Source organism: Oncorhynchus nerka, linkage group LG18 (genome assembly GCF_034236695.1).
Source record: "Oncorhynchus nerka isolate Pitt River linkage group LG18, Oner_Uvic_2.0, whole genome shotgun sequence".
Classification (NCBI taxonomy): domain Eukaryota; kingdom Metazoa; phylum Chordata; class Actinopteri; order Salmoniformes; family Salmonidae; genus Oncorhynchus; species Oncorhynchus nerka.
In genome coordinates this window covers 39,841,942-39,869,548 of record NC_088413.1, presented here as the reverse complement: position 1 = coordinate 39,869,548, position 27,607 = coordinate 39,841,942, and the positions used below count along the sequence as shown (strand labels likewise).

General features: G+C 42.2%; 1 protein-coding gene and 1 long non-coding RNA gene across 4 annotated transcripts in view; one reads left to right on the top strand and one right to left on the bottom strand.

Moving 5' to 3' along the window:
* The window catches only part of mideasb (mitotic deacetylase associated SANT domain protein b), a 35,752-nt gene extending 18,153 nt beyond the window's left edge, over window positions 1-17,599 (bottom strand). For 2 of the 3 annotated variants that reach the window (XM_029687652.2, XM_029687654.2), the window contains exons 1-2: window positions 13,337-13,676; window positions 1,939-4,011 (exon numbers count right to left, since the gene is read on the bottom strand). In XM_029687652.2, coding sequence (XP_029543512.2) covers window positions 1,939-3,675 — 1,737 coding nt within the window. In that variant the 5' untranslated portion in view covers window positions 3,676-4,011; window positions 13,337-13,676. Of the gene's footprint in view, window positions 1-1,938; window positions 4,012-13,336; window positions 13,677-17,256 lie in introns of those variants that run through there. The other variant, XM_029687653.2, reaches the window with a different exon arrangement.
* On the top strand, window positions 12,849-21,390 carry LOC135561881 (uncharacterized). The gene is made up of 2 exons (XR_010459727.1): window positions 12,849-13,029; window positions 21,113-21,390. It is a non-coding gene; the product is annotated as an uncharacterized LOC135561881 (long non-coding RNA).
* The last annotated feature ends 6,217 nt before the right edge of the window (window positions 21,391-27,607 follow it).

Sequence of the window (27,607 nt, the reverse complement as noted above, 5' to 3'; positions counted from 1 at the left end):
CAGAAGCCTGTAGGAGTGAGCGTGGCAGAAGCCTGTAGGAGTGAGCGTGGCAGAAGCCTGTAGGTGGCAGTGTAGGAGTCGTGGCAGAAGCCTGTAGGAGTGAGCGTGGCAGAAGCCTGTAGGAGTGAGCGTGGCAGAAGCCTGTACGAGTGAGCGTGGCAGAAGCCTATAGGGGTGAGCGTGGCAGAAGCCTATAGGAGTGAGCGTGGCAGAAGCCTATAGGAGTGAGCGTGGCAGAAGCCTATAGGAGTGAGCGTGGCAGAAGCCTATAGGAGTGAGCGTGGCAGAAGCCTATAGGAGTGAGCGTGGCAGAAGCCTATAGGAGTGAGCGTGGCAGAAGCCTATAGGGGTGAGTGTGGCAGAAGCCTATAGGGGTGAGCGTGGCAGAAGCCTATAGGGGTGAGCGTGGCAGAAGCCTATAGGAGTGAGCGTGGCAGAAGCCTATAGGAGTGAGTGTGGCAGAAGCCTGTAGGAGTGAGCGTGGCCTGGTCCTGGAGCCCTATTCACTGTCTATTCCCAGTGGAAAAGTAGAGCCTCCAGCCCCAACACCAGGACAGGAGAAAGAGAGGCATAGATTCTGCTGAGCACTGCACCCCAGCCCCCTACACCGGCCCCCACTGGCTTCTGCCTGTACCCCTCCCCAACAGAGTCCCCCCGGGGTGGAATTTCAGCCCTATGGTGGAATGAATGGGGGAGGAGTGCAGAGTGAAATGGGTCCAGTCAGCATTCAGCAACGTAGCGGTCCTATTTTATAATGTATATGGTAAGGCACGAGGCACCCACGTGGGAGTGCAACGTTACTAGCTAACTGCACAGTCACGTAGGGGAAGACCAGGGCTGCATATCCCAGCAATTCCATCATCACTCACCATGTTGTAATGTATTATAAAGTAATAGGTCAAAACTTTTCTAGCAGTTTCTTTACACAAAAAGATCAGGAGCAGTGCTTATTATCTGTCTATGTGCCTGAAGACCGTGAATGCCTCAAATGTAAACAAAAACTAAATGCACTGATGTTCTGTCCTGCCAAAATCAATCAGTTCTCCTGTGTTTATATTGGGTTGATGACTGCTTATTCCGCTCAGAAAAGTGCTAATCATTCATAAACAACATCATGGTCTGACTCAGTTGGCCTTGGCAGATGCATTAAAGGCTTTTGTTTGTTGCAATTCTAGATAAGGGAGCTGTAATCCCCCTGCAATTACACCCAGGTAAACAACAACAAAATGGATGTTTTAACATCTATAGAAGATTCCTATTAATGCAGCTCCTACAGCCCAATAACTCTTCAGCACTGTGTTTTTGGAGTGCATGCATGAAAAGTTGGGTTAGAATTAGGGGTGTGCATTTGACAATATTTAAATAATATCATGACATTTTTGAGGATGGCCAGATAGTAAAAAAAAAAAGTAGGACCCCCCCCCCCCCCCTCGCTAAAAGTAACAGTGAAAGATAAGTCTGATTTCCACCGTGAACTGATTCTGTTACGAAACGGTTTTCTGGTGAGTGTTTTGCATTGGTCTGTGTCAGGTCTTGTGGAAACTCTGTTCGGTGCGTGCCTGTAATTGCTATTTGAAGTGGGGAGAATAGCATATGTCAGGGTAGGCATGGTTATAAAAATGACACTCAAAATGTTGGTATGTCATGGTATAATGTCCTTGTAGGTAACAATTTCACAAGGATAAATCTAATTGAATTCATAAATAAGCTTTTTCATTGTCAAAATAGGCCGACAATTTTTGTTTTATCCAGAACATAACACTCACTCAAGTAATCGAATACTAACTTCTGTTCAGATACCCAGATATCTAGATAACAGGGCCCATTCCTAGTTAAAATTGAGGGTGGGGATATCCCTGTTAAATCATGTAACTACACTATACCCTTCAAAGCATGACCACAAGCACCACGAGCACCAGGACATGCAGCCATATTTACCTTGATGATGTGTGGCGGTAGTGACTCCATCTCTGAGGCTTTCTGGGCCAGTGTCTCCAGGTTAACCTCCTGGGAAATCCTTTGTTTCCTGCATGTGCTCTGAATGACCCCTGTAGGGGCCAACTGGGCAGCATGGACCTCTTCCGCCTTGGGGGCTCCACCTGGCCCTTCAGAGGCCCCATTCTGGGACCCATCAGATGGGATTACGAAAGGGTTGTCAACTGGTGGTGATCCACCTTCCTTGGAGAGTCTCCTGGACCGTCGAGGCTGCAGCTGAAGCTGGGGAGGTTGGAGCTGTGTCTCTGTGTGGGGGAACTGGGGGTCTGTGCGGGGGGGAATGTGTGGAGAGTCTGGGGATGTTTCCTTGAGGTCTGGGGGGGTTGGTGGAGGAATGGTCTCCTGGGAGTGCACCAACACGGGCGGCTGGGAGAGAGGATGTGGGTGGGTAGGTGGGTTTTGGTTGCTGGGGTAAAATTCTAGTACATGTTGTGGTTGTGGCTGCAATTGCTGTTGTATTTGGCGTCGTTGTTGTATTCGTTGCTGTATTTGCTGCTGTTGTATTTGTTGCTGTTGTATTTTCTGCTGTTGCTGCTGAACCATTTGCTGCTTCATCTGATGGTGTTTTTGTTGCATTTGTTTTTGTTGCATTTGTTGTTGTTGCTCTAATATTTGTTGCTGTTGACGTTGCTGTATTTTCTGCTGCTCCTGCTGTTGCAGCTGGAGTTGTGGATGCTGTTGGGGTTGTGGATGCTGTGGGGGTTGTGGATGCTGTGGGGGTTGTGGATGCTGTGGGGGTTGTGGATGCTGTGGGGGTTGGGGATGCTGTGAGGGTTGGGGATGCTGTGAGGGTTGTTGGGTGTAGTTCAGATTGGGTAAAGTCCTGTTGCCCCCCTGAAACACCTGGTAGTAGCCAGCCGTTAGGTGCTGCTTGGGCTGGCCGAAGGCTAGCTGGAAGGGCTGAAGCACGGAGCTGCCCCCAGGGTTGGATGTGCTGTGCTGCTGGGCGTTTAGAGCACCAGGTTTAAGGGTCTGTGGGAACGCCTGAGACTGGGACTGCTGTTGGGAAGTATGATGCTGCTGCTCCCACTCTAGACTGTGAGCCTTGGCCACATCCCTAATGTCTCTGTAGGCCTCTCCTCCAGCAGGGAGAGAGTTAGGGTTAACCACCTGCTGCTGCTGAGGTGGCTGCTTCTCTGCAGCCCTACTAGGGGGCTGGGGCTGCTGTGGTTGCAGGGGTGAAGGCCCCTCACGGATCTGCTGCTTGACAAAGGCATTCTGGACCTGGGAACGTGAGTCACCGACACCCCCTAGGTACGGCGCAAAGTTCTGCCCCCAGTTAGCCATAGTGACACCCTGTGTCCAGTTCCCAGTCCCAGTTCTTTGTGGAGGCTGCGGTTTGGTTGCTGGGTCCTGGTGAACCCACTTCATGGGTACAGTCTGTTGGTAATGTCCCCGACTCTGGTCTCCTTTCTCTGGGCTGAATATCACTGAGTTGAGGTACATACCAGTATGGGCGGCCTCTGGGTTGGAGGTTGTAGAGGTGACGGTGCCTGCAGCCTCACTCTGCCCAGGACCAGGCCCTGAGGCTGGGGCACCAAGGGCGTAGTAAGAACCTTCTGGATGCTGCTGAGAGGACGTCTCCTTCATCGCCACTCCTTGGTCGTTGAAAAATGAGATGCGCTTGCCTGTTCTCTTACTGTTGGGTTTCTGCTGGGGTGGCAAACTCATGGCTAGCATGAATAACGGGGTGAGGTTGAAGTGGGGGGGGGGGGTATATGGGGTACTAGGTGCATAACAGTCCCCCAGCCACACAAACCACCAACAAATATGTCCCCTTTAACTGGCCCAATCTGAAGACAAAAGGAATAGAATGTTCACAGAACACACCCTAGGAGAGGGGGTTGCATATTTGAATGGAAATCATCAAACCACATGTCAGGGAGTTGGACTAAACGTAGACAAAAAAAACAATCTTCTTCCCTTGATCTCCTCTTCCTGGTGTAATTGAGAGGTTGCCGGTGCTGATAGAGATGTCTGGATGTCCACTGGCCTCATTCATTTATGGGAGACACCCTGTGAAGAGACCAGAGGGGTCAGGCATGTTTTTACAGGGCAGTCCAGAGAGGTCGAAAACACGGGTCCTAATGGTCCTATTGTAAAAGCTGCCTGCAGCCATGTGAAAACCTGCTATGGCCTGGGGGCCTTTCCAACACAATGGAGTACCAGGGAAATGTATTGGGTTGGGTGGGAATGAAAGCGTGTGTGTATATGTGGAGTGTGAGATAGATTCAAGAGAGGATTCGGACAGCAACATTGAACATGATGATATTGGCACGGGCAGTGATAATTCAGATGGAACATTAAGCAGGTGTGATGCCGAGACTCAGATCTTTCACTTTAAAATGCATGCCAAACAAAAACCAATGATTGCAAAGTTAACACAAAACATACAATTCCATGCACAAGGACAACTTTGAACAATTTCCACTACATTTTGTGCCGTCTTTCTGTTACCAAACTTTGCATGTACACTCCAAGACAATACGTTTTTGTAAAATGTTCTGCAGATTTTTTTTATTTGTTTAAGATTTCTTTAGTCGAGCAGTAGCAAAGACAACTGTCTGATTCGCGTCTGTCTGAGTGGACTGATCCATTGTGGAGGCCATGAGGAATGGGGATGGTACAGTCCATCACTCCAAAACGTGCTACTGAAATTGTATATGGTTATATTGAATAAGAACAATGGTGCAACACTAATAAAAATATTATTTTATAACAAATGAGCTTTCTCCCGCGTTGGATAGTGGCCGCTGTCCGCGGTTCTGAAACACATCAGTGCGCTGTTGAATTGGCGCCTTTTCCTAGATCATGTTGCTATGTGCATAATAGCAAAGTTAACCAGGTGTTGAGAACAATGCGGCGGAGGCAGCAGCAGAATGAGGAGACGAGAAAACAGCCCTTACCTTATTGTCTAAGAAAGGTGAGGAAACCAACTTAAATTAGGTCTATAAATCAACAGCCTAACTGTTAAAGGCTTTATAAATCATCCATATATATCTGCAGAAATAAGACAGATCCTGCTTCTGTTGCCTGATTGAGTGATTGTTTAATAACCTACTGATTCCGTGAGAGCCAAGTCTCACGCAACGACAATTTCACAAATTCGGCTGTTTTTAATCATTGCTTTCTGTAATAAAGGCTCTCCACTTTTTTTGTTCATTATACAACAGCCTCTCTGGTATTATTTATAGATTATTTAGGGTGTGTTCGTAAATTCATTCTGGGTATCTACTCCGATTTCAGAGCACTGCCAGACCGCAGAATAACTGATGAATTTACGAATGCGAAACACCTGTTGAATATGACAGGTGTCCGTAAACATCGGCAAAAAAAGCAGCACAGTTACCGTCACCAATGCTCTAGACTAGAGGTCGACCGATTGTGATTTTTCAACGCCGATACCGATTATTGGAGGACAAAAAAAGCCGATACGGATTAATAGGACGATTTTTTTATTTGTAACAATGACAATTACAACAATACTGAATGGACACTTATTTTAACTTAATATAATAGATCAATAAAATCAATTTAGCCTCAAATAAATAATGAAACATGTTCAATTTGGTTTAAATAATGCAAAAACAAAATGTTGGAGAAGAAAGTAAAAGTGCAATATGTGCTATGTAAGAAAGCTAACGTTTAAGTTCCTTGCTCCAGAACATGAGAACATTTGAAAGCTGGTGGTTCCTTTAAAACTGAGTCTTCAATATTCCCAGGTAGGAAGTTTTAGGTTGTAGTTATTATAGGACTATTTCCCTCTATACCATTTGTATTTCATTAACCTTTGTTCTTATAGGCACTTTAGTATTGCCAGTGTAACAGTATAGCTTCCCTCTCCTCGCTCCTCCTTGGGCTCGAACCAGGAACACAACGACAACAGCCAACCTCGAAGCAGCATTACCCATGCAGAGCAAGGGAAACAACCACTCCAAGTCTCAGAGCGAGTGACTTTGAAACTCTATTAACCCGTGTTAACTAGCTAGCCATTTCACTTCGGTTACACCAGCCTCATCTCGGGAGTTGATAGGTTTGAAGTCATAAACAGCGCAATGCTTGACGCACAACGCAGAGTTGCTGGAAAAAAGCACAAAAGTGCTGTTTGAATGAATGTTTACGGGCCTGCTTCTGCCTACCTCCGCTCAGTCAGATACTTAGATACTTGTATGCTCAGTCAGATTATATGCAACGCAGGACACACTAGATAATATCTAGTAATATCATCAACCATGTGTAGTTAACTAGTGATTATGATTGATTGATTGTTTTTTACAAGATAAGTTTAATGCTAGCTAGCAACTTACCTTGGCTTACTGCATTCGCGTAACAGTCAGTCTCCTTGTGGAGTGCAACGAGAGAGAGGCAGGTCGTTATTGCGTTGGACTAGTTAACTGTAAGGTTGCAAAATTGAATCCCTCGAGCTGACAAGGTGAAAATCTGTCATTCTGCCCCTGAACGAGGAAGTTAACCCACCGTTCCTAGGCCGTCATTGAAAATAAGAATGTGTTCTTAACTAACTTGCCTAGTTAAATAAAGATTAAATAAAGGTGTAATATATATATATATATATACAGTGGGGAGAACAAGTATTTGATACACTGCCGATTTTGCAGGTTTTCCTACATACAAAGCATGTAGAGGTCTGTAATTTTTTATCATAGCTATACTTCAACTGTGAGAGACGGAATCTAAAACAAAAATCCAGAAAATCACATTGTATGATTTTTAAGTAATTAATTAGCATTTTATTGCATGACATAAGTATTTGATACATCAGAAAAGCAGAACTTAATATTTGGTACAGAGATCATACATTTCCTGTAGTTCTTGACCAGGGTTGCACACACTGCAGCAGGGATTTTGGCCCACTCCTCCATACAGACCTTCTCCAGATCCTTCAGGTTTCGGGGCTGTCGCTGGGCAATATGGACTTTCAGCTCCCTCCAAAGATGTTCTATTGGGTTCAGGTCTGGAGACTGGCTAGGCCACTCCAGGACCTTGATATGCTTATTATGGAGCCACTCCTTAGTTGCACTGGCTGTGTGTTTCAGGTTGTTGTCATGCTGGAAGACCCAGCCACGACCCATCTTCAATGCTCTTACTGAGGGAAGGAGGTTGTTGACCAAGAACTCGCGATACATGGCCCCATCCATCCTCCCCTGAATACGGTGCAGTCGTCCTGTCCCCTTTGCAGAAAAGCATCCCAAAGAATGATGTTTCCACCTCCATGCTTCACGGTTGGGATGGTGTTGTTGGTTCACAGTTGTACTCATCCTTCTTCTTCCTCCAAACACGGCGAGTGGAGTTTAGACCAAAAAGCTCTATTTTTGTCTCATCAGACCACATGACCTTCTCCCATTCCTCCTCTGGATCATCCAGATGGTCATTGGCAAACTTCAGACGGGCCTGGACATGCGCTGGCTTGAGCAGGGGGACCTTGCGTGCGCTGCAGGATTTTAATAGTATGTTACTAATGGTTTTCTTTGAGACTGTGGTCCCAGCTCTCTTCGGGTCATTGACCAGGTCCTGCCGTGTAGTTCTGGGCTGATCCCTCACCTTCCTCATGATCAGTGATGCCCCACGAGGTGAGATCTTGCATGGAGCCCCAGACCGAGGATGATTGACCGTCATCTTGAACTTATTCCATTTTCTAATAATTGCGCCAACAGTTGTTGCCTTCTCACCAAGCTGCTTGCCTATTGTCCTGTAGCCCATCCCAGCCTTGTGCAGGTCTACAATTTGATCCCTGATGTCCTTACACAGCTCTCTGGTCTTGGCCACTGTGGAGAGGTTGGAGTCTGTTTGATTGAGTGTGTGGACAGGTGTATTTTATACAGGTAACGAGTTCAAACAGGTGCAGTTAATACAGGTAATGAGTGGAGAACAGGAGGGCTTCTTAAAAGAAAAAATAACAGGTATGTGAGAGCTGGAATTCTTACTGGTTGGTAGGTGATCAAATACTTATGTCATGCAATAAAATGCAAATTAATTACTTAAAAATCATACAATGTGATTTTCTGGATTTTTGTTTTAGATTCCGTCTCTCACAGTTGAAGTGTAGCAATGATAAAAATGACAGACCTCTACATGCTTTGTAAGTAGGAAAACCTGCAAAATCGTCAGTGTTTCAAATACTTGTTCTCCCCACTGTATGTATATATATATATGTACACCTTTATTTAATCTTTATTTAACTAGGCAAGTCAGTTAAGAACACATTCTTATTTTCAATGACGGCCTAGGAACGGTGGGTTAACTTCCTCGTTCAGGGGCAGAATGACAGATTTTCACCTTGTCAGCTCGAGGGATCCAATTTTGCAACCTTACAGTTAACTAGTCCAACGCAATAACGACCTGCCTCTCTCTCGTTGCACTCCACAAGGAGACTGACTGTTACGCGAATGCAGTAAGCCAAGGTAAGTTGCTAGCTAGCATTAAACTTATCTTGTAAAAAACAATCAATCAATCATAATCACTAGTTAACTACACATGGTTGATGATGATATCAAAAACTTGTTCTCCCCACTGTATATATATATTTTTTTTAAATCGGCAAAATCGGTGTCCAAAAATAACGATTTGCGATTGTTATGAAAACTTGAAAATCGGCCCCAATTAATCGGTTGACCTCTACTCTAGACAACATGAAAACAGCCAAACCACCTCTGCTAGGGCAATTCAAATGGTCAGAGTGAGGTGTTCTCTCATTTGTGTCTGGAAGTAGCTAGCAAGCTAGCCAAGTTTAGCCAGTTAGCTTGGATGCTTGACTGCCGTTGTGAGGTCAGAACGCTCGGATCAACCCTACTCCTCGGCCAGTGTCCAGTGTGTGCTCTAAACACTCCGAGAGCAAAACGCGCTGAATTTACAAAACGGACAACGCTCGGAATTTACGAAAGCCCAGAGTGCAATCTGAGCGCACTCTGACACTCCAGTGTAAATTTACAAAATGATTATTTATAATAATAACAATAATGATGCTCCTTTTTCTTGATCTCCTTATTGTGATTACTTATTATTGTAATGATAATAATAATAATAATAACAATGTCATTATTAGGCTTAGAATAGCAGCCTTGTAATCAAAGGGTAACCCAGACTATTTGCATTGCCCCACCCTATTTTACACTGCTGCTACTCCCTGTTTATTATCTATGCAAAGTCACTTTAACTACATATTACCTCAACTAACCGGTGCCCCCGCACATTGACTCTGTACCGGTACCCCCTGTATACAGCCTCGCTACTGTTATATTTTACTGCTGCTCTTTAATTATTTGTTACTTTTATTGTCTATTTTTTACTTAACACTTATTTTTTTTAATTAAAACTGCATTGTTGGTTAAGGGCTTGTAAGTAAGCATTTCACTGGAAGGTGATTTGATTTGTATTACCACCATTGAGCTGTAGGCCTAAAAGGGCATCCTGTTTAACCTTAACTTACTTTGGCCTTTATTTCAATACTTATACAGGCTACTGTATCAATCAATCATTCATTCGTTCAAGTCATCACACAGCATACAAGTCATTCATGATTTGAAATGCAATCAAGCATTTTCATTTGAAAATAAAGCGATCCTTGAATAATTACCTTAAACAATAAATATACCGTTCCATGCGACCATTTTGTCTTTTCTGTAATAGAGGCTTGACAAAAAAATACTACAACAGACTCTCTGGTAGGCTTATCATTTATTTAGTGTTGTTTACATCGTTCCAAATGGTCAGAAAGGTTATATTGTAATCTAACAGCGCCAGTTTGGGGACACACAATATGCACGTAGTGCTTTCTCCTTACCTTCTTTTTCTAGATCGCCAGCATTTTCTACAACTAGTCAAATTCATTCCACACACCTGACTTCCCCTTTACCTCAGGAGGTAAAGGGGAACCAGTAGCCTAAACACTCCCCCGTTTCCAGTTTACTTGTTACGTCCTCTGCATCCATTTTGCTGATACGGTGTTCGGAGTTTGTTACAACCAATTTGTTGATGTGATTATGATATGCTATGTGCATGCGATGCTTTACATGTGTCACGTAAAGAGGGCAAGGGTAGAGGGAATGTATCTCCTAAATAAATGAGGGATTTTGGGTAACAGAACTTTTCGGTCAGAAATGGCTGTTATTATGTTTGCAGCTTCAGCAATACTGTGGCGGTCGCTGCAGCAGGGAGGAGAGAAAGACAACGGGTGCTAGTCACAGTCTTTAAAAAAAAAAGAAAAGAAATGTAAACACAGCAAGTCTGAGCCCGGCCCCGGCACAATCAAATAAATTGCTGGTCGGACTCCCTCTAGTCATTTGTGTGTCTTAATTATTTCATCAAACAGTGTGCTTAATAGCATCAGACAAGCGCAGTGAATATAGTGGATTTGATTAAAACACATAGGATGTGTCTACAAAGGGAAAAAAACTTGTTTTAAAACTTCGACCAATAGATTGGTCGAAAGAACAGACAATGGTGGTCGATCAATAATTTTTTTAGTCGGGACAGCTCTAATGCATTTTAATCTGAGTCTCAGCCTCATTATGCTACCGTGGAATAGCCCTGTGGCAAAATATTACTTGTAAAGAGTCTATTCCTTATGAACCCTGGTCAAAAGTTGTGCACCATATAGGGAATGCAGCCTACTTGCTCTTTTTGCACTGAGGCTCTGACTCAGTGGTCTCCAAATCATTCAGGACAAAAGGGGAACCTGTCACTCGTTGATCCTGTTCCTGCATTGTCAAAAGGGAAAGGCAAGAGAGAGGACAATGAGAGAGAACAACTATGAGTCACAATAACCTTCTTTGGAAAAAAGGCCAAAAGTGAAAAATATTACATTTTCAATTTCCGTCACAGCTAGTCAGTCGACCTAAGAGTAAAAAATTATAATACGAGGGTGGAAAAAAGGCACATTTATTGTAGTCCAAATCTTTCTGGGCATCACTTTCATTGCCATGGCAACACATTATGATAATCACAATCTGGATGTGTATCTGAGGGCATAGTGTTTGTGCAGAGTATACTACAATCATCTTCCCAATGCACAAAGAACAGACCCCTCTGCAATTGCATTTACAGTTTGAAGAGATGGACTTTTCCAATGGTGAGAGTGGTGACGATGTAATGCAATGGAATACAATGCAACTGTCCTCTGGTCTGTATAATACTGAAACTGAAAATGTCCCAGTTCTTCCATGGCCTGCATATTCACCAGACATGTCACCCTCTAAGCATGTTTGGGATGCTCTGGATCGACAGCGTGTTCCAGTTCCTGCCAAATATCCAGCAACTTCGCACAGACATTGAAGAGGAGTGGGAGAACATTCCACAGGCCACAATCAACAGCCTGATCAACTCTATGCGAAGGGGCTGCATCAGGCAAATGGCAGTCACACCAGATACTGACTGTTTTTCTGATCCACCTTATCTGTGAGGTATCTGTGACCAACAGATGCATATCTGTATTCCCAGTCATGTGAAATCCATAGACTAGGGCCTAATGAATGCATTTCAGTTGACTGATTTCCTTATATGAACTGTAAATTGTTGCGTTTATATTTTTGTTCAGTACATATTACTCAGGCATATCACATATCATATGCTATCCCCCTATTCAGTAGTTGACTGTGGCTGCATCTTCAGCACAACAACCTTTTTTTAATTCTGCAGGACTTTAGGGCCAAATATACACACATATATATATATATGGCTTTTATAAATATGAGATATTTATTGTTACCGAAGAGTAGCTTAGAGAACAATCGATAGCTGCACCTATTCTGTTCCTGAAGGCAGGCAAGGCCGAGATGAGGGCAGTAGGCCATCCTACAGTTGTCTATAATATAGACTTATACAAGTTATAGGCCTCGTTGTATGGTAGGCTACACTGATTGTACAAGGTACAGGTGACCGAAAACTGTGCAAAATATATTTGGTAGAACTTACAACAACACATGACTCAGTAGTTGTTTCTTCAAAAGGTGGTAGGCTACTGTTTAGCCTAGGCAGCAACCATTTAGCAAACACACACCTTAAAATAGACAGCTGCAGCTGCTCATATCCTGCACAGTGGCAGGATATATACAGTAATGTACTTGTCTGACCGACCACGCACACTTCAGGGTGAGGACACTATTGCATTGGCCAGGGAGAATTAAACACCATGTTATATTATAGCATGTTCTTCTGTATGCTTATTACATGATAAGGTTGTTTAGAAATCCAAATTATGAACAATTTGTAGATGCGGTTCCGCTATAGCTATAAATATATATATATATCAAATTTAAAAAACAATGTGCATGCGTCACTGTATTTATGAAGAAATATTTCTATCAATTTCCGGGAATGTGAGAGGCGTGGCTTGAGAAGACCATGGAAGACGCATTGCCTTGGCCTATTTTGCTTAACAGCAGAAATCATATGGAGTGGGTTTTGCAGTGTTTGTTTTTCATGGAAGGGTTTCTGCCATATGAAATATTTGCACAATAACACGATTTCCACCTAACCTTTCAGTAGGCGATCGGGTGTAAACTAGTAGAGCGATGACAAAGTGGACCGCACGTTGCAGCTAATTACACAACCCCCTGTCGGGTTTATTAACCCAACCAACCAAGGAAAAGCCGTTAATATAGTCTAGGCTTGTACCGTCAACCATAATTACCTAATCCATGAGACGGTCGAGCGTTTCTTAATTTAAACAGCGAATACCCTTGCAGCCAATGGGGCATGGCGGTGAAAGCGAACGCACATTCGATGTCGGCTATAGGCTGGCTATTTGACATGGAGGAGTGAGAATCCCCCCCCCCCCCAGACAGCACCAAAAAAAATCGAAGTAAAAAAAACAAAAACATGCTGCGTCCTACTTCTGAACAACCCTTGCTGAACCCCCGCCTCCTCTCAGTCCCCACCGCCAGCCAGCTCAGCGCTATTTACGAGAAGGCAGCCCTTTGTTACAGAAAACGGATTATCCAGTCACTAATTCCATGGCACATTACAACAAAGTGAGACAACAATGCACCCCATATTGGCTACACAAGTACCACGACAAAAGTAAGGATAATATGAACCGCGCAGCTAGGGCTGCTCAACTTATCAACATGGTTAATAGCCTACGTCATAGGAACTGATATTGCTTCCTATGTTTATGAAAATCCCCATATTAAGCAATAAAACACACACAGGTATCAACAGCTGATCAACAATCTTGATGTTCAATATGCATAGAAGCCTATGTAATGAAATGGTCAACTTTGTTTACAACTAATGTCATCCATTCACTTGCATGTTTCTTGGTTCACATTTACCGATCAAAAAGCCGGATATATAAGTAAATCAAAGTTGCTATCCGATCACTTACCGTGCTTGTCATGTTTCTGCGATGCCCCAACAATCACCCACCACCAACCAGTGCAGCAACTATCCCCAGACCCACGCGCCCAGCAGTGCAATCCAACCGAGACGACAGCATACATCTCTAGCGTTGAGTCATTCTATGCTGACCTCGCTATTATTTTTCAAGCCAAAGGTAGATCGATGTCGTTAGAAAATAAGTGCTATCCAGTCCGAAATGGGGCACTGATCTGCAAAAATGTGGACATTATTGCGTTAGGATTGCACAAATAGCCCACATGCACACAACACACCACTGTCATATGCGGCCTTTTCTCTCTCAATGTAGAACGCTCTCTCAAACGTTCTCTTTCAGTTTGTCTTGTGATCCCCTCCAGTCTGTTCGCCACACCTACTTCCACGACCATATATGGCTTTCATCTTGTATGCGAGGCGGTGTAATTTACTGGGCAAACTCTACTCAGATCCATGCAGGGAAATTCCGTCAGTCGGCTACTGATACAAAGAGGGGCCCTTATTTAAATCCCATCAATATTAAAAATGGCAGGGGCGAGCCTCGCACTAGTTCCAAGTTAGAGAGAATATGTCTACCTACTCTCAGTATTCATTATCAGTATTCATTAACATTATTACAGCATTATTCACACTCATGAGTACACTAACATCTAGACTTTACAAACTGTTGAGTAAACAGTCCATCAGCAGAACCCCACAATCCAACTGCAGCTGCCTTTTTCAAGATGCATTGAGAAAAAGCAGCAAGACATTTTCGGAGTGACACTATGAGATGTCATATCTATGATCTCATACACACTGATCTCAGTGAATCAGCAGGTAGACTCATTCATTCGGTCAGTCATTGATAGAAAGATGCACTGAGATTTAGGAATAAAGCAGTTGAGATCGAGTTTTCCGCACAGCTTTCAAAGGCTGCTGTTCTCTACTGTTTTCAAACGCTGCTGTGTGAATGCAGACTGGCTGCACAACTGGGGTGCCTAGCGAATAGCAGTGACCATGACCAAGCATGTTCCAGCTGACAGAAAGGAGACACTGCCAGTCCCTCTATGTCAGGGTATGCTCTGCCCTCTGCTATCTCTGCTGTACCTTAAAATAACGCCACAAAGCCTGAAAACATTCATGCGTGCTATTCGGTGCATAAGAAATATGCCCACCTTGCTATGTGAGAGTGCGTGAGATTACGTATGATTGTGTGCGTGTTGTGGTTTTGAATCAAAGTCATGTCCATATCATATCCACTCTTTCAATCTTTCATTGGGAGAAAGGCCTAAATGACCAAATTGATTGTAGAAATAAGATGCAAATCTACCCTTGAAAGAGAAATTATGTTTGGCACTTGGCATAACCATTATTGGCACATGACATATCCATTAGTGATTATTGTGATTTTGTTTTTGTAAATGTTTGTAGGTCTATGTAGCCAAATTGTATCTATGATCTTATGCGATTTTGGTATGTTGTTTTTTTATATCTGAGAATTAACCAATGATATCAGGCCACACCCATCCATGATTACAGACACCTGTGTGTGTCCTTTGACACTATATAAACTAGTCACCCCGCAGTGTTTGTCATTATACCCTGATGAAGACAGCTTCTCTGTAGAAACGTGGGTTATTAGGTTATTCAATTACTGCATCTGAGCCCTTAGAGTGTGCGGCTCTCCTTTAAATGTTCTAGTGTTCTACTCCGCTAGCCAGCAATTCGCCTAAATAGGTGTGTTTTTGTTTTTTTCGCCTCTAGATATCCATTGACGTAGTTATAATTGTCTGTCATTAAACTGGTCATATTTAAACTGTTAATAAAATGAAGACAATAGTCTAGTCCACTCTTCTGTGCAGGACACGTACAGGACACGTACAGTAGCTCAGGTGTGTTGTTACAGACTGATGGGACACTTTCTGGTCTGCGTATCAAAGTAGGGTAGGGGAGGTATACGCAGTATCAATTAATACGGCTAATGGAACAGATCAGAATGTTTGGCTTACAATGTTGACAAACTATTATGGATTCACATTTTGAGCGCAGCAATATGCACACAGCGGTAGTCCTGCGCAATTTGCGGGGAAAAAAACGGTTCTAAAATGCTTCAAGAACTGAGATGGACATATCCGTTAGAAGTTTATAAAGAGGTCAATTCTAAAGATGCAACAACTATCACGGGTTGCTAATATGACTAGGATAATGCATTTGGCTTCTAGACAATGAAAGAAAGCTGAAAGAAAACCAATAAGTACAGGAGAATGCATTAAAAGGAAGTCTGTAAAATAATCGCATCCACGTTTCTATGGTGGGATTTTTGCTATAGGCTACTTTGAAGCAAGGTAAGACATGCTTCATAATAGGAAGTAAAACGTCCAGGTTTCAAACAATTAAGGTTCAGGAAAAATATAGTGATGCTGCTAATGATAGGCCTAACCGTCTTCTGGTTGATGGAAAAACATTCACAAAAACTAACTAGCTACAAAGTAGCCTATGCCTGCACCTGGCAGAATGATAGCATTAATATTTGCATCAATCCAGTGGCCATTTGTTTTGCAAACGCCATCTCATGTGGTCTACAGAAACATGCTAACCAAACAACAGTGCTTGGTGACCGTACAGTTAAATTAAAGGGTAACTACACACAAAAAAATCAAATTTTCTTAGATTTTTTACCCAGACCTCAAGTGTTCTCCTGCTGTGGTTTAAGCATTGTTGTGGACTTAGAACATCCAATTTAGTTGTTTTTCTATTTAAAAAGTGTGACTTTGAGAGCGAAAACCTGGAAAATAATTTGGTACAAATCTGAAACCTGTGAATTTCTGACTCAGTTGACAGTCACATTTATCTATTTCAATAATTGGCATACTATTTGCCTACTTGCATAGTAGACTACAGCTTGGGTTGACCTGACTGTGAAAAACCAATAGGCCCATGGGATTCATCATTTTAGGTTCTTCAGAGTGTATTGCTAGGTTTCCATCCAATTGATGACAGATTTTCATGTGAATACTCTAGAATTTGCATAAAGAAAATATGAGCATTTTCCCACCAGATGGAAATGGACTATTTGCCGATAAAAATCACCGCATGATGTGCATCGATCATCATGTCACCAGAATAAGACCCTCGATATTTATTGGAAAGGAGAATCAAGATCACAATACTTTCACCACCCTGTTTAGTTCATAATTTATTTAATCTGTAGACTAATAAACTACACGATTTCCCGAGTTCACCAGCGACCACGCACCATATAATCGCGTGAGTCCAAGTTTACTTAGATATGATGGTTATTATATCGATATTTGCGCATAAAGGCCTTTCCACTGGCATTTCTCTCATAATAAATTTGACCGACACAAAAAGATCCCACCATGTCGAAAGAACAAAGTATCTGTAGGCATTTATAAAATTGTACCGAAACTTCCAGTTCCCATCACAGCTGTCGTTATTTTTTTTGTATATACACTATGACTTTACTTTCATAAAAACAGTGGATGTCAAACAGGTCTCCTTCGCAGGGCGGGCCGTTTTGGAAATGTTAGGTATATTAGAGTACACCCACCCGCTTCTCCAGGCACAACTAGGGAGGTGCACAAGGCTACTCCTCATCGTGCAGCAACCATTGGCATCCGAGCTATATCGAACCACGCGAATCTGTATCTAGCCTAGACTACTGCATAGAAATTCTAGATCCATCAGCAGGACCTCCATGAAGATTAATTGAGATGTGTGTTTTTTTTTTGTTGATGCAACCATTGTCGCTGACATATGCAGCAGGGAGTGGACAATAACGATGAATCTTGAATCCTGAATCTTATATTGACACCTTGGCTTTTTTTTAAACCATAGAGCAGTTTAAAAACACGAATAAATTGTTACGTTACTACACACATGAATTAAACAATGTAGGTTATACGTTACCTTGTAGGCTAGTATGCATCGCTGGCACAATTTGTAGTTTGCATTTTCTCCCTCTTCAGAAACAGAAAACTTTTTTTCTGCCCTTCGAAGCGTCACTTCCTACTCTTGCTGCCGAAGTCATTGCATGATGATTGTGAATGTAACTATAGCATTAAACTGTATTATGAGTTGTTGCGATGCCAACTAAACTACGCTAATCTCTTCAAGTATTGCGACAGAGATACAAAATAAAAATAAACAAAGAATATCTAGAATTTATGAGAAACCATGGCGCATACCATTTCAATACATTTAACGATACCCTACTGTAGGTGACGCAAACGCTCAATCGCAAAGAGTTGAGGAAAAGAAAGTGTCAACCACCACACCTCCGTTCCGCCAGCAAGAATAAGCAAGACCTAGCAAGGATAATCCCTGAGCTCGGCGATTCTCCTTCAAAATAAAAGCAATACAATTGTCATAAAATGATTAACATTTTATGAGGAAATGTTACAGACTTTAATTTTGTTTAACAATATAAAAAAAGGAAATAAGGCCAACGCCTTTTATAGCACAAATAATATTATACCATTGACATTATTGTTACAGCATTCAAATGAATGATTACTAGACAGTTATCATGGTAACAGCAGTAAAACAATTCAAACACATTATTTATAATAATAGTAATGACAATATATTGTTACAATTATAATAATACACTTTAGAAAACACTTAAATCCCATTGTTAATTAGCCCATTGATATTGGACGATGTTCACTACGTTTTTCATATTGGACAGACATACAGTGTGATCAGAAAGTATTCATACTTTCATTTTTCTATTTATTTCACCTTTATTTAACCAGGTAGGCCAGTTGAGAACAAGTTGGTGCAAAGGAGAAAAATAAATAACAGTATAGGGGATGAGGTTAGTTGGATGGGCTATTTACAGATGGGCTATGCACAGGTGCAGTGATCTGTGAGCTGCTCTGACAGCTTGTGCTTAAAGTTAGTGAGGGAGATAAGAGTCTCCAGCTTCAGTGATTTTTGCAGTTTGTTCCAGTCATTGGCAGCAGAGAACTGGAAGAAGAGGCGGCCAAAGGAGGAATTGGCTTTGGGGGTGACCAGAGAGATATACCTGCTGGAGCGTGTGCTATGGGTGGGTGCTGCTATGGTGACCAGTCAGCTGAGATAAGGCGGGGCTTTACCTAGCAAAGACTTATAGATGACCTGGTGGGTAGTATATGGGGCTTTGGTGACAAATGGATGGCACTTTGAAAGACTGCATCCAGTTTGCTGAGTAGAGTGTTGGAGGCTATTTTGTAGATGACATTGCCGAAGCCAAGGATCGGAAGGATAGTCAGTTTTACGAGGGTATGTTTGGGAGCATGAGTGAAGGATGCTTTGTTGCGAAATAGGAAGCCGATTCTAGATGTAATTTTGGATTGGAGATGCTTAATGTGAGTCTGGAAGGAGAGTTTACAGTCTAACCAGACACCTAGGTATTTGTAGTTGGCCACATAATCTAAGTCAGAACCATCCAGAGTAGTGATGCTGGATGGGCAGGCAGGTGTGGGCAGCGATCGGTTGAATAGCATGCATTTAGTTTCACTTGCATTTAAGAGCAATTGGCCACGGAAGGAGAGTTGTATGGCATTGAAGCTCGTCTGGAGGTTAGTTAACACAGTGTCCAAAGAAGTGCCAGAAGTATACAAAATGGTGTCGTCTGCGTAGAGGTGGATCAGAGAATCACCAGCGACATCATTGATGTATACAGAGAAAAGAGTCGGCCTGAGAATTGAACCCTGTGACACCCCCATAGAGACTGCCAGAGGTCCGGACAACAGGCCCTCCGATTTGACACACTGAACTCTGTCTGAGAAGTAGTTGGTGAACCAGGCGAGGCAGTCATTTGAGAAACCAAGGCTGTTGAGTCTGCCGATAAGAATGTGGTGATTGACAGAGTCAAAAGCCTTGGCCAATAGAGTTGCACAGTATTGTGTCACATCCTGACCTTAGTTATTTTTTATGTCTCTATTTTGGTTTGGTCAGGGCGTGAGTTGGGGTGGGCATTCCATGTTATTCATTCTATGTTTTGTTCTGTGTGTTGTATTTCTATGTGTTTGGCCTGGTATGGTTCCCAATCAGAGGCAGCTGTCAATCGTTGTCTCTGATTGAGAACCATACTTAGGTAGCCTGTTCCCACCTGTGTTTGTGGATAGTTGTTTTCTGTTATGTGTATTGCACCTTGCAGAACTGTTTGTTTGTTGTGTTTGTTCAAGTGTTCATATTTATTAAAAGCATTACGAATACTTACCACGCTGCACCTTGGTCCTCTTCTTCTTCTCCCGATGACATTCGTTACATATTGTCTCTTATCGATGCCGGCTATGATATCGTTTAGGACCTTGAGCGTGGCTGAGGTGCACCCATCACCAGCTCGGGAAACCAGATGGCATAGCGGAGAAGGTACGGTGGGATTCGAAATGGTCGGTGATCTGTTTGTAAACTTGGCTTTCGAAGACCTTAGGAAGGTAGGATAGATATAGGTCTGTAGCAATTTGGGTCTCCCCATTTGAAGAGGGGGATGAGTGCGGCAGCTTCCCAATCATTGGGGATCTCAGATGATACGAAAGAGGTTGAACAGGCTAGTAACAGGGTTTGCATCAATTTTGGCGGATAATTTTAGAAAGAGAGGGTCCAGATTATCTAGCCCGGCTGATTTGTAGGGGTCCAGAGTTTGCAGCTCTTTCAGACCATCAGCTATCTGAATTTGGGTGAAAGAGAAATGGGGGAGGCTTGGGCAAGTTGCTGTGGGGGGTGCAGGGCTGTTGACCGGGTAGGGGTAGCCAGGTGGAAAGCATGGCCAGCCGTAGAAAAATGCTTATTGAAATTCTCAATTATCATGGATTTATCAGTGTTTCCTAGCCTCAGTGCAGTGGGCAAGCTGGGAGGAGGTGCTCTTATTCTCCATGGACTTTACAGTGTCCCAGAACTTTTTGGAGTTTGTGCTACAGGATGAAAATTTCTGTTTGAAAAAGCTAGCCTTTGCTTTCCTAAATGTCTGTGCATATTGGTTCCTAACTTCCCTGAAAAGTTGCATATCGCGGGAGCGCCCCTTGACCCCTTGACTTATTCCTAGTTTTGTTACAGCCTGAATTCAAAATTGATTAAATATACTTTTTCTCACCCAACTACACACAATACCCCATAATGACAAAGTGAAAACATGTTTTTATACATTTTTGCACATTTATTGAAATTGAAATACAGAAATATCTCATTTACATAAGTATTCACATGTTAATCTCCTTTGGCAGCTGTGAGTCTTAATGTGTAAGTCTCTAAGATCTTTGCACACATGGATTGTATAATATTTGCACATTATTCTTTTTAATATTCTTCAAGCTCTGTCAAGTTGGTTGTTCATTGCTAGCCAGCCATTTTCAAGTCTTGCCTTAGATTTTCAAGCTGATTTAAGTCAACTGTAACTAGGCCACTCAGGAACATTCAATGTCATCTTGGTTAGCAACTCCAGTGTACATTTGGCCTTGTGTTTTAGGTTATTGTCCTGCTGAAAAGTGAATGTCTACCAGTGTCTGTTGGAAAGCATACTGACCCAGGTTTTCCCTGTGCTTAAATCTATTCCATTGATTTTTATCCTAAAAAACATCCTAGTCCTTGCTGATGGCAAGCATACCCATAACATGATGCAGCAACCACCATGCTTAAAAATATGAAGTGGTACTCAGTGATGTGTTTGTCACACCCCCATCTGTTTCACCTATCTTTGTACTTGTCTCCACCCCCCTACAGGTGTCGCCCATTATCCCCAGTGTATTTATACCTGTGTTCTCTGTTTGTCTGTTGCCAGTTGTCTCGTCAGGTCTTACCAGCATGTTTTGCCGTCTCCCTGCTTTCTCAAGTTCTGTTTCCCCGGTTTTGACCATTCTGCCTGCCCTGACCCCGAGCCTGCCTGCCGTTCTGTACCTGTCTGACTCTGACCCATTTACGAACCTCTGCCTGTCCTGACGCCGACCCTGCCTGCTGTTCTGTACCTTATTGACTCTGCCCTGGATTATGGACATCTGCCTGCCTTTGACCTGTCTTTTACCTAACCCCGGTTTGGGTCAATAAACATCTGTGACTCTAGCTGTCTGCATCTGGGTCTTATTTTGAGTTCTGATAGTGTTGTGTAGGATTTGCCACAAACATAATTCTTAGTATTCAGAATATAAAGTACATTTCTTTGCCATTTTTTGGGGCAGTTTTGCTTTAGTGCCTTATTATAAACAGGATGCATGTTTTGGAATATTTTTATTCTGTGAAGTAACTACAATGTTGTTGATCCATCCACAGTTTTCTCTTATCACAGCCATTCAACTCTAACTGTTTTAAAGATACCATTGGCCTCGTGGTGAAATCCCTGAGTGTTTCCTTAGGAAGGATGTCTATCTTTGTTGTGACTGGGTGTATTGATACACCACCCAAAGTGTAATTATTAACTTCACCATGCTCAAACGGATATTCAATGTTAGTTTTTGTTTTATTTTTACCCATCTACCAATAGGTGCCCTTTGCGAGGCATTAGAAAACCTCCCTGGTCTTGGCAGTTGCATCTGTGTTTGAAGTTCACTGCTCGACTGTGGGACAGAAATATTTTGGCTATGTGTGGGGTACAGAGATGAGCGACACACCACCGTAACACGTACAATTTTAGAGAACATTGCTGAAGAAGCAAACTCCTTCCTCTGCTACTCTTTCGTCAGCATGAAGCTACAATACATCGACTTTTCCATGGGAGCTGTGAAGTGGGTTGTAGCCTATTGCGTGATTGTGTTTATGAGTCTGTTATTAAAGGATGTGAAACAATGTGTATGTTTACAGCTTTTCATTAAATAATTTATGGCTATAAATATTGTATATACATTACTTCATATGCTCCGGAGTGGCACAGCGGTCGAAGGCACTGCATCTTAGTGCTTGAGGCGTCACTACAGACCCTGGTTTGAATCCAGGCTGTATCACAACCGGCTGTGATTGGGAGTCCAATAGTGTGGCGCACAATTGGCCCAGCGTCAGCCGGTGTAGGCTGTCATAGTAAACAAGAATGGGTTCTTAACTGACTTGCCTAGTTAAATAAGTTAACAAATATCTGGGCAGAGTATTGTGTATATACAGTATCTCCCTCACTAGCTTTAAGCACCAGCTGTCAGAGCAGCTCACAGATTACTGCACCTGTACATAGCCCATCTATAATTTAGCCCAAACAACTACTTCTCTCTGTATTTATTTATTTTGCTCCTTTGCACCCCATTATTTCTACTTTGCACATTCTTCAACTGCAAATCTACCATACCAGTGTTTTACTTAAAATATAGCATTTACTTCGCCACCATGGCCTTTTTTTCCCTTTACCTCCCTTATCTCACCTCATTTGTTCACATTGTATATGGACTTATTTTTCTACTGTATTATTGACTATGTTTGTTTTACTCCATGTGTAACTCTGTTGTTTGTGTCGAACTGCTTTGCTTTATCTTGGCCAGGTCGCAATTGTAAATGAGAACTTGTTCTCAACTTGCCTACCTGGTTAAATAAAGGTTAAATAAATATACAAGCTCCCAGTAATTTATTGGGTAAATCACCAACGTTTTGGCATAACTGTGCTTCTTCAGGATAAAGTTATGAATGCTTGAACCAGGTTATATAGACTGCAATTAGCGCAACCAAAAAAGTCTCAAAACATAATTCCACTTTGACATTATGGGATATTGTGAGTCGGCCAATGACACAATCTCAATTTAATCCATTTTAAATTCGGGCTGTAACACAAAAAGTGGGAAAAGTAATGTGAATACTTTCTGAAGGCACTGTATTGCAGTGTAACACAATTTCCTGTAGCATACATTGAGTCGCAGTAAAAGCGGAGTCCGTTCTTTCCAAATCCACAGAGTTTCTGCCCAGAGGAAAGTCACTGCTCATTCTGCAGCCCTTACAGAGTGGCCTATCAGCCTATATCCAATCTGTTTTTCATGTTGGACACCAAAAATACACTACTGTTTAAAAGTTTGGGGTCACTTAGAAATGTCCTTGTTTTTGAAAGAAAAGCACATATTTGTCCATTAAAATAACATCAAATTGATTAGAAATACAGTGTAGACATTGTTAATGGCACGTTGTGTTTGCTAATCCAAGTTAATCATTTTAAAAAGCTAATTGATCATTAGAAAACCCTTTTGCAATTATGTTAGCACAGCTAACGGTGCACAGCATCAGCTAACACTGTTGACGTTGAGACTGGTGTTTTGCGGGTACTATTTAATGAAGCTGCAAGTTGAGGACTTGTGAGGCATCTGTTTCTCAAACTAGACACTCTAATGTACTTGTCCTCTTGCTCAGTTGTGCACCAGGGCCTCCCAATCCTCTTTCTTTTCTGGTTAGAGACAGTTTGCCCGGTTACAGGGGAAAGTTATTTGTTTCTGGCCATTTTGAGCCTGTTATCAAAACCCACATGCTTCAGATACTCAACTAGTATAAAGAAGGCCAGTTTTATTGCTTCTTTAATCAGGACAACAGTTTTCAGCTGTGCTAACATAACCCTTTTTAAATGTTCTAATGATCAATTAGCCTTTTAAAATTATAAACTTGGATTAGCTAACACAACGTGCCATTGGAACACAGGAGTGATGGTTGCTGATAATGGGCCTCTGTACGCCTCTGTAAATATACCATTAAAAATATGCCATTTCCAGCTACAGTAGTCAGGGGCATTAATATGGAGTTGGTCCACCCCTTTGCTGCTATAAGTCTCCACTCTTCTGGGAAGGCTTTCCACTAGATGTTGGAACATTGATGCAGGAACAGCAGCATTAGTGAGGTCGGGCACAGAGTCCAATGGAGTCCAACTCCAGCCAAAGCTTGGCTCTGTTGCAGGCCATGGTGATCTTAGGCAAATCATTTCTGTGGACCTTGCGCGGCTTGCCATTCTGAAACAAGAAAGGGCCTTCTGGAAACCCACAAAGTTCATGAAGCTAAAATGTCATTGTATGCTATAGCATTATTTCACTGAACGTTGCCCGAACAAAAAACAGGCAGTTTGGAACTCAGTAAACTTTACAGTTGTGTTGCAACTGAGTACAGATTATTTTCATCACGAGACTATGCACTTCAGCAATCGGCTTGGCATCCCGTTCTGTGATCTTGTGTGGCCTACCCACTTCACTTTGAGGCTGAACTCAGTTGCTCAGATTATTTTTACGCACTATGCACTTCCACTTCCCGTTCTGTAACAGCACTTTGACAGTTGACAGGGGCAGCTCTTGACAGGGGCAGCTCTAGCAGGGCAGAAATTTGACGAACTGACTTGTTGGAAAGGTGGCATCCTATAACAGTGGCACGGTGAAAGTCACTGAGCTCTTCAGTAAAACCATTCTACTGCCATTGTTTTTCTATGAAGATTGTATGGCTGTGTGCTGTCAGCAACAACTCTGTGCTGTCAGCAACAGATGTGACTGAATAGCTGAATTCACAAATTTGAAGCTTTGTCCACACACTTTTGTATATATTGTGTACATACTGCAAAGTACACAATTTTCTGTACCTTGAATCACAGTAAAAGGGGGGTGGTCCATTCGACCCAGGTGTCACACCCTGATCTGTTTCACCTGTCCTTGTGATCGTCTCCACCCCCTCCAGGTGTCGCTTATTTTCCCTGGTATATTTATCCCTGTGTTTCCTGTCTCACTCTGCCAGTTTGTCTTGTATGTTCAAGTCAACCAGACTGTTCTATTCTTATCTACTAGTACTCCCCGTTTTGACCTTTCCCTGTTTTCTGGACTCCATTCTATTCTGCCTGCCCTGACCTCGAGCCTGCCTGCCATTCTATACCTCTGGATCTCTGAACTGGTTTTGACCTTTTGCCTGTCCACGACCATTCTCTTGCCTACCCCTTTTGGGTTGTTCATAAACATCTTGGACTCTAACAATCTGCCTCCTATGTCTGCATCTGGGTCTCGCCTTGTGCCCTTATACCAGGAGCACTTGTCGTTTCCAAATCCCCAAAGTGTACACTCATTCTACAAAAAATTCATATTCAAAAAGTCGAGATGCTATTTGTTCAAAAAAGATGATTCATTACAAATATTTCAATGAATTTAATTAATCATACTTTTTGTGAAATTGATCAACAGTAAAACAGAAGTTTTAAATAATATGCAAGATCCTCCACATTTCATGGGTATCAACCCAGTGGGCACAAACTGCTTGAATCAACATTGTCATTTTAAGAAGGAAAAAACGGGGATGATGCTAACCTGTAGCAACACGATCTTACTGGGATACTTGGGGCGGCAGGTAGCCAAGTGGTTAGAGCATTGGACTAGTAACCAAAAGGTTGCAAGACCAAATCCTCAAGCTGACAAGGTAAATATCTGTCGTTTTGCCCCTGAACAAGGCAGTTAACCCACTGTTCCTAGGCTGTTGTTGAAAATAAGAATTTGTTCTTAACTGACTTGCCTAGTTAAATAAATAAATAGAAATGTATTTTATTTGTCTAACCAGAACACTTGACCTGATGCACGTTTTGGCAAGTAAGGCAGCCGTCTCATCATTAGGATAATGTGGGTCATTTACAGGTATGCCAGTCAGTTAACACTCCATCTACTGATCACATTATTTCCAGTGTTTCACTTAAGCAGTTAGCTTCTCTGTCTTGCTGCTTTTTGTTCTGTCTGTATGCTTGCTTGTCCTATGTTGCTCTGTCTGTGCTTGTCCTATGTTGCTCTGTCTGTATGCTATGTCTTCTTGTCCTATGTTGCTATGTCTTGCTTGTTCTATGTTGCTATTGTCTATATTGTAATTGTTTTTAATAACCTGCCCAGGGACTGCGGTTGAAAATTAGCCGGCTGGCTAAAACCGGCACTTTTACTGAAACGTTGATTAATGTACACTGTCCCTGTAAAAATTTAAAAAATAAACTCAAACTCAAACTCTCACCGAATCACCTGCTAATAGTCATAATTTGTCACCTCCAATATAGAGCAAGCCAAGAGTACAAAGACTAGTATAGAATGGTGTTTTATTTCAAACTGGAAGCAAACAAAGAGGAAGCTAAAATAGTTAATTTATTGTTTTGTAATTAGTCAGTCAGTAAACAGTTAAAGCGACAGAACAAAAGTGCAGACTGAACCCTGGTTTTATGGACACAAACAATCAATTGTTTTTCCTGTACAGTGCTATATTTGTACTGTATAGTGTCTAGGCACTCTACATTAAGCTGTTTGACCACAGTAGATGTCCTGCAACACTTTATATAACGTTTATGGTTCAAAATAATTTTGCACTGTGAAATATGTAACGTTATGTCCAATATAAAAACACACTGCATTTCAGCTGATAGGCCACTATTTAAGGTCTGCAAAATGAGCACTGATGCTTCTCTGGGCGAAACTCTGTGGATTTGGAAACTAGAAGTTGTCCTGAGTAGAATGGGCCCGTCTTTTACCATGACACAATGGACTGGGAATTATGTATGTATGTCCAATATGGAACAAAGATTGGGTTTAAGCTGATTGGCCACTCTTTAACTAGAAGCGCTCCTGAGTTCAGTGGACCCCGCCCCTTTAATTGCAGCACAACAGAAAGAAAACGTTGTACAGTGAAATAAATGATAGGGTATACACCAAAAAACATTGACCTTTAGGAAAAAAGACATATCTTCTAGAATCATTTGTATTATTCTTTGTATGATAACTAGTGAACAATATATTGATAATTGTGCACATTTTCCATTACTTAAATGAAGCATGAGACAGAGGAACGTGTAGCATTGGGGAAAGTAGTGGTACGTGTTGATTGTATGGGGTGCCAATGGGGCCTCGGAGAGGCAGGTTGAGGTTTCCAGGGTTAGAGTAGTGTAGAAGTTGTCATATGCTGAGGCAGTGAAGAAAGTAGAGGAAGATGGGTCAAGGGGGAGGGATCCTGAGAGGAGTGGTGTGAGTAGTAGATCTGTACCAGTACAGAGTGAAACACCAACAAGTGATATGTGTTTCAGTAAGATTGGAATTTTGCCCTTTATAGTAATGGTTATCAACTGTACTGTAAGTAGCAGAAAATAGAGGTTGTGGTGGCAGCTGCAGAGAGGTATAGTGGTGTATGGTCATTTTTGTTTTGTTTTTGTGAGTGTATTAGATGGTAGGGTATTTTTAGTAAAACATTTTTTTGTTGTTGATTTTTTAAATGTAAAAATGACAAAGTATAAGGTAGTTGTACTTATAAGTTAAGGGAGTTATACTCCAGTCTAGTAGGTGGCGGTGATGCAACATTTATTGGATGCCAACCGCCATTAAACCTCATGAAGAAGAAAGAC